General features: G+C 45.3%; 1 protein-coding gene across 4 annotated transcripts in view; it reads right to left on the reverse strand.

Annotated features, from left to right (window-relative positions):
- Positions 1-13,907, reverse strand: part of NHSL2 (NHS like 2) — a 94,966-nt gene that overhangs the window by 7,325 nt on the left and 73,734 nt on the right. For 3 of the 4 annotated variants that reach the window (XM_026703174.2, XM_087941013.1, XM_087941012.1), the window contains exons 2-7: positions 7,487-7,633; positions 6,196-6,332; positions 5,884-6,079; positions 4,145-4,276; positions 1,139-3,385; positions 10-142 (exon numbers count right to left, since the gene is read on the reverse strand). In XM_026703174.2, the coding sequence (XP_026558959.2) occupies positions 10-142; positions 1,139-3,385; positions 4,145-4,276; positions 5,884-6,079; positions 6,196-6,332; positions 7,487-7,633 (2,992 nt within the window). The remainder of the gene's footprint in view (positions 1-9; positions 143-1,138; positions 3,386-4,144; positions 4,277-5,883; positions 6,080-6,195; positions 6,333-7,486; positions 7,634-13,907) is intronic. The other variant, XM_087941011.1, reaches the window with a different exon arrangement.

A 13,907-nucleotide genomic window follows, 5' to 3' on the forward strand; every position in this document is an offset into this window, starting at 1 on the left:
AACTCTCACCTGTGAATGACGGTGAATAGATCTTCCGTGGTTCGGGTTGTCACAAAGACATCGTCGTCTTCCTCGGTTATGGACTCGGCTGTTTTGTCGTTTACAAAGCGTTTCTCTTTGCCCCTCAAACCCACGGAATTCCCTATGGAAAAGAAAAATGAGAACCTTGGAAAAAAAATAGCTTGATTCAGACAGCAAGCAGGGCACAAAAAAGAAACAGGTTGTTCCTCAAACAGCAGTAGGCAGCATCTGCGTACAAAGGAAGCGCAATAAAATAGGGCACAGTACTTTGAAAAATATTGGTTTCATCGTCTTCAGGAAACCCATCCAGTTGACTACAGAATGGCCTCATACTTCTCTCTTTGCTGCTACCTAGCGGTTGATTGGATTTTTCCAAGCCCAATCTGAAATTCTTGCACCATAAATATCAGATTAGTCCACAATCCCATTGGCATACATGGGATGAGTGTCCCTCCCTACACATTCGGCAGATATTTTGACCGGTGCCTGGAATTCCACAGCAACAAGACCACCGTAGAGAATCCTGGGAGTTGAAGTCCATAGGTAAAGCAAGTTGGGGAAGGCTGTGTTTTAGTTGCTGTTTCACTTTAAAGTGTTGTGCGAGCCTCGCAAGTGTGGCTTGCAAAACCCTGTAAGATGCATTGTCATCCATGGAGAGCAGACGTGGTTCCAGCTACTGAACTTCCATGAAGTCCCAAGGAAGGACAATAATCAGACCTAGGACATAGACTAATAGGGTTGGAAGGGACTATGAAGGTCTTCTAATCCACCCCTTGCTCAAGCATGTGGATGCACAGAAAGAGAGGAGAGCAGTGGAAATGTATGGGCCGATCTTGGGGAAGGAAGAGCCACTGCCCTACCCTACTTCTGGGGATAAAAGGTAGGGGGCACAGACGAATAAGTGGGGCAGACAACTATTCATCTTCTGGACGGACGGACTTGTTAGCCTGCAACTTTTTGCCTGGGCTGCCGGCACTCCTAATTAAAGGAATCTTCAGAGGTTTTGTCGTGTTTAGGGAGCTGGGTCAGAACATTTCTCCTTAGTTTGCATTTACTCCCCAACTGAGCTAAGACCTTCCTTCAATCACCCTGAAGTAGAAAAAGCAAGAAGCCTTACCTGGAATGTCTCCCCATGACAGGTCTGCAGGAATTGGACTTACATTCATCTCGCTGGCAACTGGAGACGGCACTTTGTAGGTGGTCAGTTCTGAGTAGGCAGAATCCTCGTCTAGCATGATGACCGGGCTAGGAGATAGCCTCTGGTCCCCAGGACAAGGCCCCGGATGGAGTGGGGAAGTCACCAACGGCAAGTAAAGCACACTTGGCTTCTTTGGGACAGGGGGCGGGACTTTAGTTTTACGGCTCTCCCCCCCGGGCACTGCCTCGTCGAAAACCTTGGCCTTCATCTGCTCCTCTTCCTCCAAGCTGTCCTCAGAGAGCCTCCGTGCGGTGGAGAAGAAGGCCCCCACGGAGCCTTGCGTGGGAGAAGCTGCCCCCTCGGCCGAAGGGGATTGGGTGGGGCTCCATGTGCCTGCATCCCACAAGAGGTCTGGCCTCCTGGCCATCATATAAATGTTCTCTGCAGGGACCAGGCCCTGGGGTGCGGCTGGAGAAGTTGGAGAGCTCACAGGGGACTCCTCCTGGACGGGCGGAGTTTTATGCAACAGCATTGGTGGCCTTCGGGAGAGCGGTGGCTTCTCTGCCACTGGGGGCCGGATCTTCTTGCCAGGTTCCTCCAGTAGCTCCGGAATGTCCAGGTTATCCTCCGTCTCAGATCGGCTGATTGACCGCAAGCGGACAGAACGCAGGTCTAGCTGGGTCACCATCGGCATAACTGGCTGTACCGGGCTCAGTTTGGGACCCAGCTTGGTTCCGAAGGTACACTCTGAGTGGTGTCGGCTCACTTTGGCTTTGCTCTTGTGTGAGATTTTCAAGCCTGAGAGGTCCAGATGGGTCGGCGGGGCAAACGGCAGGTCGAAGGAGAGGCAAGACTTGGGGCTCCGTTCCATCGGAGAAACCGGGGGTAGGGAGGACTTCCTCTCCGGCACAAGGGGCCTCACCCGCCCACTCTGGTGAGGAGCATGGCCCAGAACTGTGGAGGTTGGGACCGTTGGGGTTGGCGTTTCGGATTGACTGGAGTAGCCGCTGGAGGGAGACATTACCCCCGTCAACCTCCCCGGGGAAGAGGTCTTCAAACTCATGTCGGCACAGAGATGAGATGGGGTGGTGGCCCGGGAGACGGAAGGAGAAGGGAGGGACTCAGAACTCCCACGTACCTTGGACAGTTCAATTACAGTCGTCCCAGTAGTAGCAGTGCTGGATCCGGACAAAGAGCAATAAGGATCGCTGGAATTCCATTCAGGAAGAAAGCCCTGCTGGGCATAGGGCCTGTTCTCCAATTCCCTCGCTGGGTCTGCTTGGGGTTTCATGTGGACCTGTGCATCGGGCAGCAAATAAAGACTTTTGGGTCTCTGATCCTGGGGCAGCGCCTCACCATCCTCTTCGGCCTCGTTGAGTTGCCCTTCCTTGATCAAGGAGACGCTGCGGGTGGGCGGGCACGGCTTCTTCTTGGATTTTTTGAGGGAGATGCTCTTGGTCCGTTGTCGGCGCTGCTTTCGGGCCTCCTGCTCCACGGACAGGGAGATGTTATCGGTGCTCGTGCTGCCTTCGGAGCTGGCACTGGGATAGCTAAGGCCACAGGTCTCACTGCCCCCCATGTCCACCGAGCACAGGGAGGCTGTGTCGGTAGGGACGGAGAGCGACCTCTCACGGAACCGGCACAGGATTCGCTCCCTCTCCAGTTGGGAAGATGCCTCTTCCCTCGAGTTGGCAAGGGCTACAGGGACTTTGAGGTCTCTCTTTCCACACCTTGAGCTTCCTTCGGCCTCTAAGGGGGACTCTGGAGAAGCGCAAAACGTCCCACACTCATTGGTCCCAGACATGTTGTCTTGGCTAATGAAGAAGGAAGATGGCCGATCGGCCTCCGGAGTGTCCCTGGGAGTGCAAGGAGACACCTGAGAGGCACTCTCTGCTACCCCCTCCTTTTGGCCCATAGAAGAGTTGGCATAGGAGAAGGAGGATGTGCTGCAACTGGGAGAGAAGATGGCATCCTCCTTGGGTCCATTGCACAATGGACTGGCATACACCCCCTTGGAGTTCTCAGCACGGCTCACTTGGATTTGGCAACCTCGTCCCTGTAGGACCCCTCCAAGATCACTGAAGGTCTTTCTCAGCTGTGGCCGGGAATGAGGAGAACGAGCTTGGCGAGTGGAGCTCCTTCCATTGACCACATCAGGAACAAAATTGCAAGAGATGGACTCCGCTATGGTGGCCGGTGGATTGATGACGGGCCCATTGCTACTTCCTAGAGAAGAGTTAGAAAGGCAAGTGTCAGCAAACCTCCATTCCAGCCAATAACTCTGAGACAGACATCTCTCAAAAGTTCCTTTTATTTGGATAGTAACTGGCACAACTGTGGAATCCTGAATCTGAAAGTTCTGGGCTTTCTAACAATAAGTAAAAACTACAAAATCCATCCCCTGGGCCCATCATCGCATCACATGGCCCAATCTTCATCCATCCCAACTTGAGACTTCCTCTCACTTATGCGCAACACAACCTGACCTTGAATCAGAAAAAGAATGTTATTATGTCTCACTAGATATACTCCAATGAATTCCCCCCTCCTACTTTCCCAGGCTCAATTGTGGCATGGGAGCATTGGATATCAATATGGCTTCCAAAGCTGACAGCAAGGATGAATACAGAGTAGAGAAGATCTCCCTCTTGTATGCCGCCCAACCTAGATCAGGGGTCTCCAACCTTGGTGACTTTAAGACCCGTGGACTTCAACTCCCAGAATTCTGTCTGTTCAAGCCAGCTGGGGAGTTCTGGGAATTGAAGTCCACAGGTCTTAAAAGTTGCCAAGGTTGGATACTCCTTGCTTAGATACACAACTTAGCATAAATTTAAAAAAAAGCAAGACCCTTCTATTCAGTCTCGGATGTAACTTAGCCTAAAATGTATATTTTTAAACCCACAAATAAAATATATATCTTTAGGAATGTCATGGACCAGCAAAAACCAAAAGAGCAAGGGAGAAGCTGCCCCATCAGTGGGTCACCTGGATCACGTAGAGAGAGGTGAGGGAAACCAATCACGGTCCGTCTTCGGCGTAGCAAAGACTTGGGATTCATGGCAGTCTCGGTATTGAACAGGGAGTGTCGTGCACTGGCGTGTCGAGCGAATGGCTGCCCTATAGCCGAGACAAAAGAGATTCAGTGGTCCAAGAGGAGACAAGGAAACCCAGAAGATGACAACAGACAAGGAAGGCAGGTGGTCTTCACTCAATTATAATTCAATAACTATAATAATCAATAACTCAATAACAATAACTAACTCAATTAATAACTCAACCACACCTAGAGTATTGCATCCAGTTTTGGTCACCACACTATAAAAAGATGTTGAGACTCTAGAAAGAGTGCAGAGAAGAGCAACCAGGATGATTAGGGGACTGGTGACTAAAATATATGATGAATGGTTGCAGGAACTGGGCCTGGCTAGTCTAGTGAAGAGAAGGATCAGAGGAGTCAGGATAGCAGTCTTCCAATATTTGAGGGGCTGCCACAGAGAGGAGGGGGGTGGGGTCAAGCTACTTCCCAAGGTACCCGAAGGCCAGACAAGGAATAATGGATGGAAATTGAACAAAGAGAGATTCAACCTGGAAATAAGGAGAAACTTTCTGACAATGAGAACAATCAACCTGTAGAACAGAAGTTGCCTTCAGAAGTTGTGGGAGCTTCATCACTGGAGGCTTTCAAGAAGAGACTGGACTGCCATTTATCAGAAATGGTGTAGGGTCTCCTGCTTGGGTGAGAGGGTTGGACTAGATGATCCACAGGGTCCCTTCCAACTCTGTTAATCTATCTATCTAAGATGGCTGGTCTTCCATTCCCAGAAATCCCCAGCTGGCTTCAACACAGAGATGGTTTTCATGCAGGTGTGAAATTGAGACAAGAATGGAGAAACAAAACCTACAAGCAACCTCTAAAAACACCTCACATTCTGCCATGCCGACAGTGACAAGATCACTAATGCTGACTAACATTACAGGTAGTCCTCATGTAATGACCACAATTAAGTGAAGAAGTGAAACCATGGCTGCATTTTCAATCTTGTTTCAGTTTCCTTTCCTTTACAGACCCGTAAAAGTCACAAATGAGAGGATGGGTCTCAGGAAGTCGCTTTTTCCATTTTACCACTGACACGGCGAACAGTCAGTAAATGAGGCGGTTGCTAAGGACTACCCAAACGTGCAAATTCACAAACACAATACCCCAAATGGGAGGGAAGAAATACTTCAGGAAACCGAAACTAGTGGAGAAGGTTGCAGATTTGCATGCATGGAAGTTCAGGCACAAGGCTTCAATGCACATTTGCATGCTGAGGAGCTCAAGTGCTCTTCCTTGCACACCCTCCATCATCTCGTTCTAAAAAAACCCTGCCCTATTGCACACATGCAGGCCTGAGGTGGTATTCAGCTGGTTCTGACCAGTTCTGGACAACCGGTAGAGGAAATTTTGAGTAGTTCAGAGAACTGGCAAATACCATCTCTGATTGCCCCGCCAACCCCATCTATTTTCTGCCTCCCTTTAGAGTCCCAGCTGATTGGCTGAGTTTTCTTTGGTTGCCTGCACAGGAGAATGGAGCTGGAAAGCAGGTTAGTGGTGTGTGGAGGGAATGGGGATTTTGAAGTATCCTTCCCCTGCCACACCCACCAAGCCACGCTCACAGAACCGGTAGTGAAAAAAATTACAATCCCACCACTGCATACATGCACACCCCCGCGATCTACCCTACCTGAGACGTTGATGGGGACAATGTTGGCTTGGGTGGAGCAGGGCTGTTGTAATCTCTTTTCCTCCAGAGCAGGCAGCGGGGATCCCTGGGCCCAGGCTGTGTGTTTGTCTGGGGTAGCAGGCAAGCTAAGCGAAGGCTCCAGTACTCTTACCCCCAGGGTTGTGGTTTCATTCTCCTTCACTTGCTGGCTTGTCGGCTGTCAGAAAGTGGTATGGATGGAGATCAGCTAGGTCGGTGGGGGTTGGGGATGGACACAGACCCCGGGGCCCCCGATATTTCCCCTAACAAGCTAAAGAAAAGCACCAGACTCACCATGTAGACAAACTCCATGCGTTTGTTGGTGGGACGGTGAGGACTGCATTCCAGATGCCTGTCCACTGAAGGGGAGCTGGCATAGCGGAAGGTTTGGCCACTGATCTTGGCGTCCAAATATGGCTCCTCGTACTCTTCTGGAAGGAAGGAAGGAAGGAAGGAAGGAAGGAAGGAAGGAAGGAAGGAAGGAAGGAAGGAAAGAAAAGGGAGAGGGAGGAAGAAGGGAGGGAAGGAAGGGTGAGGAAGAAAAGGGAGGGAGGGAGGAAGAGGAGAGGGAGGGAAGGAAGGCAGGAAGAAGGAGGGAAGGAAGGAATGAAGGAAAGGAAGGAGGAGGAAGAAAAGGGAGGGAGGAATGGGGAGAGGAAAAGGGGAGGGAAGAAAGAGAGGGAGAGGGAAGGAGGGAGGGAGAAAAAGGGAGGGAGGAAGGAAGAAAGAAAAACAAGGAAATTTGTACACAATTCATTCTTCATCTATCCTTGGGCAAAGGCACTTTCATTTCCTTTTTAAATGTTTTTCAATCCACAGTGTTGAATCACAATCTTTTCAAAATTTCCTTGCCTTCTTCCCCACATCTTCTCTTTTAAAGCCATAACTGCTTATCTGATGAGGAGCTCTGAACAAAATTAGAAGCTGGAATTCTTTTGTGTTGTTTTGTTTGGGTTTTATAAAGGGGTGACTAGCTTCTTTTTTTTTTTAACCCTCCCCTTCCCAAAATTTGGTATTACAAAATTATTGGTTTTTTTCTGCTCTCCCCCAAATGGCTGCTTCTGAGGTAACAACACTGGTTCATGGAAGAGTGGAATTTGCTTAATGAAGAAAGGAAGAGGGGGAAAAAAACCACAGCCCAATCTATATATTAGACAAATGATAGATAGATAGATAGATAGATAGATAGATAGATAGATAGATAGATAGATAGATAGATAGATAGATATAGATAATAGAAAAATGATAGACAGACAGATGATGGATGAAAGATGATAGATAGATGACAGATAGACAGAGACACCGATAAAAATAGATAATAAATAATATATAGATACATAGAAAGATGATAGACAGACAGACAGACAGACAGATGATAGTTGGAAGATAGATGATAGATGGATGGATGGATGGATAGATGATAGATAGATATAGATAATAAATAGGTAATAGAAAAATGATAGATTATAGACAATGGATGATAGATTATAGATGATAGACAGAGACAGACAGATGAAAAATAGATGATAAATGATAGATAGATACATAGAAAGATGATAGCTAGACAGATACAGATATTCAGTACCTTGCAGCAAACTTTGGAGATTGAGCTCAGCTTCATGGTGTAAGTCTTCCACACCAACCGGTCGAGCCAAAAATATGTTGACGGGTTGATGCCATAATAGCTTTGGTGGGGTAGGCTTCTTCACATCCAAGTCTAAGTTGGAAGTAGCTGAAGAGGAAGGAAAAAAACAGAGAGGAAGAGAGAGAACAAAGTTTGTGTTAGGATTCAAGTGACACCGAGAGATATTTCCAGATGTGATCACACAACCAATCTCAATCTACTTTTGAACTAGAGAAAGGTCTCCATTCATGTATCGGCCGTTCAAAGTTGGCACTAGGAAAAAGGGACTCGTGACCGATCCTCGCGCTTAATGACTATTGTGATATCCCCATAATCATGTCATCAAAATTTGAGCACTTGGTAACTAGCATGTATTTACAATGGGTGCAGGGTCATGTCTGTGACTTTCCTAGCTGGTTTAAAGCAAGCAAAGTGAACTGGGAAGCTGGATTCAATTAACGATGTGTGTAACAACTGCAGTGAGCTGCTTAATAACCATGTCAAAAAGAGGTTGTAAAATCAGGACGCAACTCACCTAATAACCGCCTTGCTTAGTAACAGAAATTCTGACCCCCCACGGTGAGCTCTTTCTGTACTTCGCTCTTGCCATTTGCAATAATTGTTTTAGCAGGAGAGTGAAATATTAACCCTAATCCAGCAAAATCCAAAATGATTAAACACTGTAAATTGAAACCATTTGATCTGGCTTGGCTTAACCATTCAAACCGATTCGATCCATCCGATTCGGTATCCAATCATCAAATGTTATTTGGAAAGCAGCGTATCTCTCCCTGATCGAAACTGACCACGTCAATGTGTTGGCAGTGTTCCAGTGTTTGAGGGGCTGCCACAAAGAAGGGGGGGGGGTTCAACTTAAAAACCTAGAACTACGCCGCCTTCAGTCCGATCTAAGTATAGTATATAAAATCATACATTGCAATGTCCTACCTGCAAATGAATACTTCAGCTTCAACCATAACAACACAAGAGCAAACAATAGATACAAACTCAAGGTTAATCGCACCAAACTTGATTGCAGGAAATACGACTTCAGCAACAGAGTGGTCAATGTCTGGAATCCTCTACCTGACTCCGTGGTTTCTTCCACAAACCCCAAAAACTTTAACCTTAGACTGTCTACTATTGACCTCACCCCTTTCCTAAGAGGTCTGTAGGGGGCGTGCATAAGTGCACCAACGTGCCTACCGTCCCTGTCCTATTGTTTCTTTTATTTTGCTTATATGTAACCATGTATCATAACTATGTTTTTACTTATACCTATTATCTTGTAAGTGATTGACAAATCAAATAATTAAATAAATAAAATATACAATCATAATGACGATAATGATATTTGTACGTTAACACCTTGGACGCCTAGAGAGCACACTATTCAACACAGAATATAGAAAGGAAATGTATGATCTAAAACAAAAAATATTTTTTTAAAAAGAAGACACTAGACAGCCATTTGTCTGAAATGGTAAAGGCTCTCCTGCTTGAGTAGAAGGTTGGACTAGATGACCTCCAACATCCCTTCTAGTTCTATTCTGATCGATTGATGGTATCCGACTCCACCACTTCATTTGTGTCTCATTCTATTTGCTTGTGAACTGAACATTCCCCCAGAATCCCAGAATTGACTATTCGCACAATCTTTCCCCAAACATTGTATATACAACCTTCTCTTCCCCTGCCCAGCTCTTCAAATGAGCGGATTTTTCTGGAAAAAAGTTGTCTTGGAACAATCTTTTTATTGCTGTAGCTCAACTGGAGATGAAAAGTTTAGCATGCTCACTTGACTCTTATTTAATAAACAAGACTTTCAGAATCTTAACGAAGACTTTTTTCCTCTCTTTTGTAACCATGTTATCTCTAAGGGGTGCATAAACAACTCTACTGGAAGGAAATGGATTGAAATGCTTGAGTAGGAAAAAAAAATAGATAAATAGAGATACAGCACCTCCTGAGAGTCAATGTGATAGAGAAATGTGCAAATAATTACTATCAAAGTGGCTGTAGGAGAGATACTCTCCCCCCTCCCTTTCCAAATCTTATATTGTATTCCTTCCTTTCTAAAACCTCTTCTTTTTTGAGTGGGAAGCTGAATTTCCTTTCACATTTCTTTCTCTCCAAAACAATAATTCATCCTGGCTTTCAGTAGGTGGGAAATTAGTCACCCTGGTGTTCTACAGGAAGAAGAGGGCTGCTCTTAAGGAATCTGTCGGGCTTCAGACCAACTCTGTTCTGATCCAAAAATTCAATTTTTGGGTGGTGGGGAGTCTATTGCAACAAAGGGGCACCAAAGGCACCGTTCACACAACACGCGAGACAACGAGGCTGAGACAGTCTTTTATATTTTATGAGACTGAGTGAACAACCATCCATTGTATTAACCTCAACTTCCAATCTGGCACGATGCATCTGATTTCGGGGGGTGGGGGAGCATATTCCACAGAACAGCAAACCTAGTTGCAAATACGGATATTGTCTTTGATTAGAAAAACAGATCTCAGGCTGTGTTCTGGGGACTCCTTGTAAGAAAATGAGTGGCAGAGTCTGGGAGGTGGGAGTTAAGAGAGGGCCCAGCCTAGAATCCTGACGTAGTCACAAGCAAACTAAGTCTAACTTCTCTTGAATTCTATGGATCCCTTTTTTAAAAAATCTTCAAACATTTTTATTAAGTTATAGAGTATTATAAAATACAAAATAGAAGAGCAGTGAGGGGGGAGACGGGAAGAGAAGTGAAGAAAGATAGGGGAGAAAAAAGGAAAAAGAAGCATCCAACTCTCTGTTGCAGTATAATAAGGCAAGAGCAACAAATCACAGCTTTTTACTTTTTCATAATAACATGAACCAGCCATTTCTATAAAGATCTATCAATCTACTCGGTAAAACCCAAAACCAAAGTTTCATTCTTTTCCACATCAAGCACGAAGTTCAGAAGCGGTTTCCATGCGGAAACACAAGTACTTGTGTTCTTTACTTTAATCAAAATAGTCAGTTCTGCCATTTCAGCCCAGCTCTTTCTCGAACTCTTAAGCAGCTGCTGTTAGTTGAAAAGATTCCTGCACAGAGGCTACTTAGCAACACACCAGTTTAGTTGGACCTTCACCTGGGAACTTGGTCTTTAACACTTTGGAGGACCGGAGACCTTTTCAGGATTCCATGAAGTCAAATCAATTAATATTTTTTTAAAAAAAGATCTCAGTTTTAATTTCTAATGCAATAACTATTGAGAGACATAACCCTTATAAATCAAAACTTGTTTGAAGTCCTCCATTATTTTGAAGAGGCCAAAATGTTTGAGAACTGCTGGGTTAGAAGTGTGTATGAACCCTCCCAAGTTTGTAAGGATTCTGAGGCTTGGGAAATCAACAAAATATTCTTTGATACTGTATAATTTGTTGATAGAACTCCGCATGCCAGTGGAAAGCTCCCCGATCGTGTTCTCCTCCATAACCGCCTTTGTGGTCTTTAAATTTTCAAACATATTAAACTGTTTTCCTTGGAAATTATCACTGATTATGTGGAATGCTTATAAATGTTTTAAGACCAGATTGTTCAATAACTTCCAATTGCCTTGCATTTTTTAAAGGTCAGCAGGGGAGAAAGGAATGAAGAAACTGAAAAAGGGACACTATATTAATTTTAGCACGCGGAGATACACACGCTGTCAGGAGTGGAAATTCAATTGGTAGCATGCAAATCTGATGAATAAATAAACGTGTGTCCCAAGGCAAAGGATGCTGTAAAAAGCTAATTACAACTTGAATTTTTCCGTTCCAGTTGCTCAAGTTGATTTGCATGGTATTCGTCTAATTACGCTGCTGCTAATTCGTTTTTGGCAACAACGCCTCTCTAATAATATGGGGAGGGGGGAATTCACAGGAAAACCTAGCAATGGGGGAAAAAAATTGCTTTCCTATTTGTGGTGGTTCCAAACCAGATCACAAGGAAATCCTAGGAGAGCAATTCCATACAAGAATTAAGAAGCTCTAATGGAAACATTTTGAGCGCCTTAAAAAATGTAGAATATTACCAGCTTGTCAGCAGTTGTGAAACTGCATTTGGGGTGGGTTGCATAGTTAGACTTAGCCAGGCTAAAAGATCATGCTGGGAGACCACAATTTTTTTCTTCCCCAGAAATATCAATGCACCAGTGGTGAGATTCAATTTTTTTTACTACCGGTTCTGTGGGCATGGCGTAGCTTGATGGGTGTGGCTTGGTGCGCATGGCAGGGGAAGGTTACTGCAAAATCCCCATTCTCTCCACACCCCACTAACCTGCTTTCCAGCTCTGTTCTCCTGTGCAGGGCAACCAAAGAAGACCCAGCCAATCATCTGGGACTCCAGAGGCAGAGAATAGATGGGGCCGCGGCCAGTCAGAGGTGGCATTTGCCGGTTCTCCAGACTACTCAAAATTTCTGCTACCGGTTCTCCAGAACTGGTCAGAACCTGCTGAATACCCACCTCTGCAATGCACACAAAACCGCATTGTAAGGATAAAAGAGAAGGAACTAAGCTCAAATCATTGCCCCAAAGATGCTTTTTCAAGAGTCAACTGGACTTATTCTAGAATAAGACAGATTATTTTCACTGTTGAAAGAGAGCAGCTCTTGACGACAACTTGACAATTCAGGTTTTGAAAGCGAGAGTGGAACACATCCTCCAAGAGTTCAAATCACTTCTACCAAAGAAAGTATTGGAACAGATCACAGAATTTATAAAGAAGGCACAACTAACACAACACAACTCAAAAAGCCCAGTTGCCTCTTGAAAAAGCACCTTTGGGACTTGGATGACTGTGAATCTCCCTAGATATTCAAACTATCGAGCTATAGAGAGCTAGCGGGCAGGTCCTAAAGGATTAAGCAAGACATTGCCTTCAAGTTGATTCCCACTCCTGTGACTACACTGTCATGTCCATGTGTTTTTTGTCGCAACAGCACTGAGAACCTTGCCACTGCCTTCTTTCACATTTTATTTTTAAACTTCAGTCTAGCTTTCAGACCTGAACAGCCTTGGCAGCCTTCCACCTCCAGTCGTCTGGTCTTGCATAGATTTTTCTAGATCAGTGTTTCTCGACCTTGGCAACATTGAAGAGGTGTGAACTTCAACTCCCAGAATTCCAGTTGCAATTCCCATTCAATTTGAGGGGAATTCTAAAGAGCCCCAGGCAAGTTATCAGGCTGCATTTAACAGAGGCACAAGGGCCACGCCCACAGCACATGCTATCTCCAAGATATTTAGGGGTCTGGAGGGTAAGACAGATGAAGAGAGGTTGCAGGAACTGGGTTTGCCTAGTCTAGTGAAAAGAAGGATTAATGGTGACGTGGTAGCAGTGTTCCAATATCTCAGGGGTTGCCACAAAGAAGAGGGAGCTAACCTATTTTCCAAAGCAGTAGAAGGCAAGACAAGAAGCAATGGATGGAAACGAATCAAGGATAAAAGCAACCTAGAACTAAGGAGAAATTTCCTAATAGTAAGAACAATTGATCAGTGGAATGACTTGTCTCCAAAAGTTGCAGGTGCTCCAGATGTTTTTAAGAAGAGACTGGATAACCAACTTGTCTGAAACAGGGCCTGCAGCTTGAGCACGTGATTGGATTGGATGACCTCCAAGGCCCCTTCCAATTCTTATTCTCCTTTTCGATTCTCCCACCGTTCATCTGGCTGTTGCATCCGTCCCGTGCATGTTGGGCAGACAAAACTCCCTCACCCAGATCCTCTTTCTCCCTCCCTACCTTCTGCTATCATCTGTTCATGTTATTCAGGCATGAAAGGCAGCCCCCTCTTCTTATTTCAAATGAGGGGGTTTGCTTTCGTGCCAGAACTTGGAGCAACCTGGCAAGTGACTTGGTCCTTATTGCCTTATCCCGGTGTTGGAAGGAGAACATCGAAGTCCTTCAAAGAGCCCAAGAGGAAAAACAAAACAAAACAAAACAAAAAATCAACTGTAACTAGCAAATAAAAACAGCCAATGAAACAAACTAGGAAGACTCCAGGTCACCAAAGGAGAATGTACTCTAGAAGCTGAAAGGAAGCAGAAAGCCAGAAGAAAACCTTCCATTCTTCACAATGGCTGCAAGCCAGTTCGGAGTGAAGGATCACAAGACCTAGCTAGCTTTTTCCTGAGTAAAGAGGAACAACCCCTCGGCATGTCCCTCAGTGCTAACTTTCCTACCCGAGGAACAACACAGCAAGGGCATGATTTATTCTGATCAAGTTTCATTTGATTTTCCAGCTCTGCAACCAGACCTTATCTGCGTGATCCCTGCGTAATCAGTCACTGGGCAAAATTAACTATTCAGCAGTAAAATTTTCTTAGCTCATCATCAGCCCTTAATTTCTTAGCAAAAGCTACAGCTTTGACCTTATT

This window comes from Pseudonaja textilis, chromosome 12 (genome assembly GCF_049901715.1).
Source record: "Pseudonaja textilis isolate UNSWEBS1 chromosome 12, rPseTex1.2, whole genome shotgun sequence".
In the NCBI taxonomy this organism is placed as follows: domain Eukaryota; kingdom Metazoa; phylum Chordata; class Lepidosauria; order Squamata; family Elapidae; genus Pseudonaja; species Pseudonaja textilis.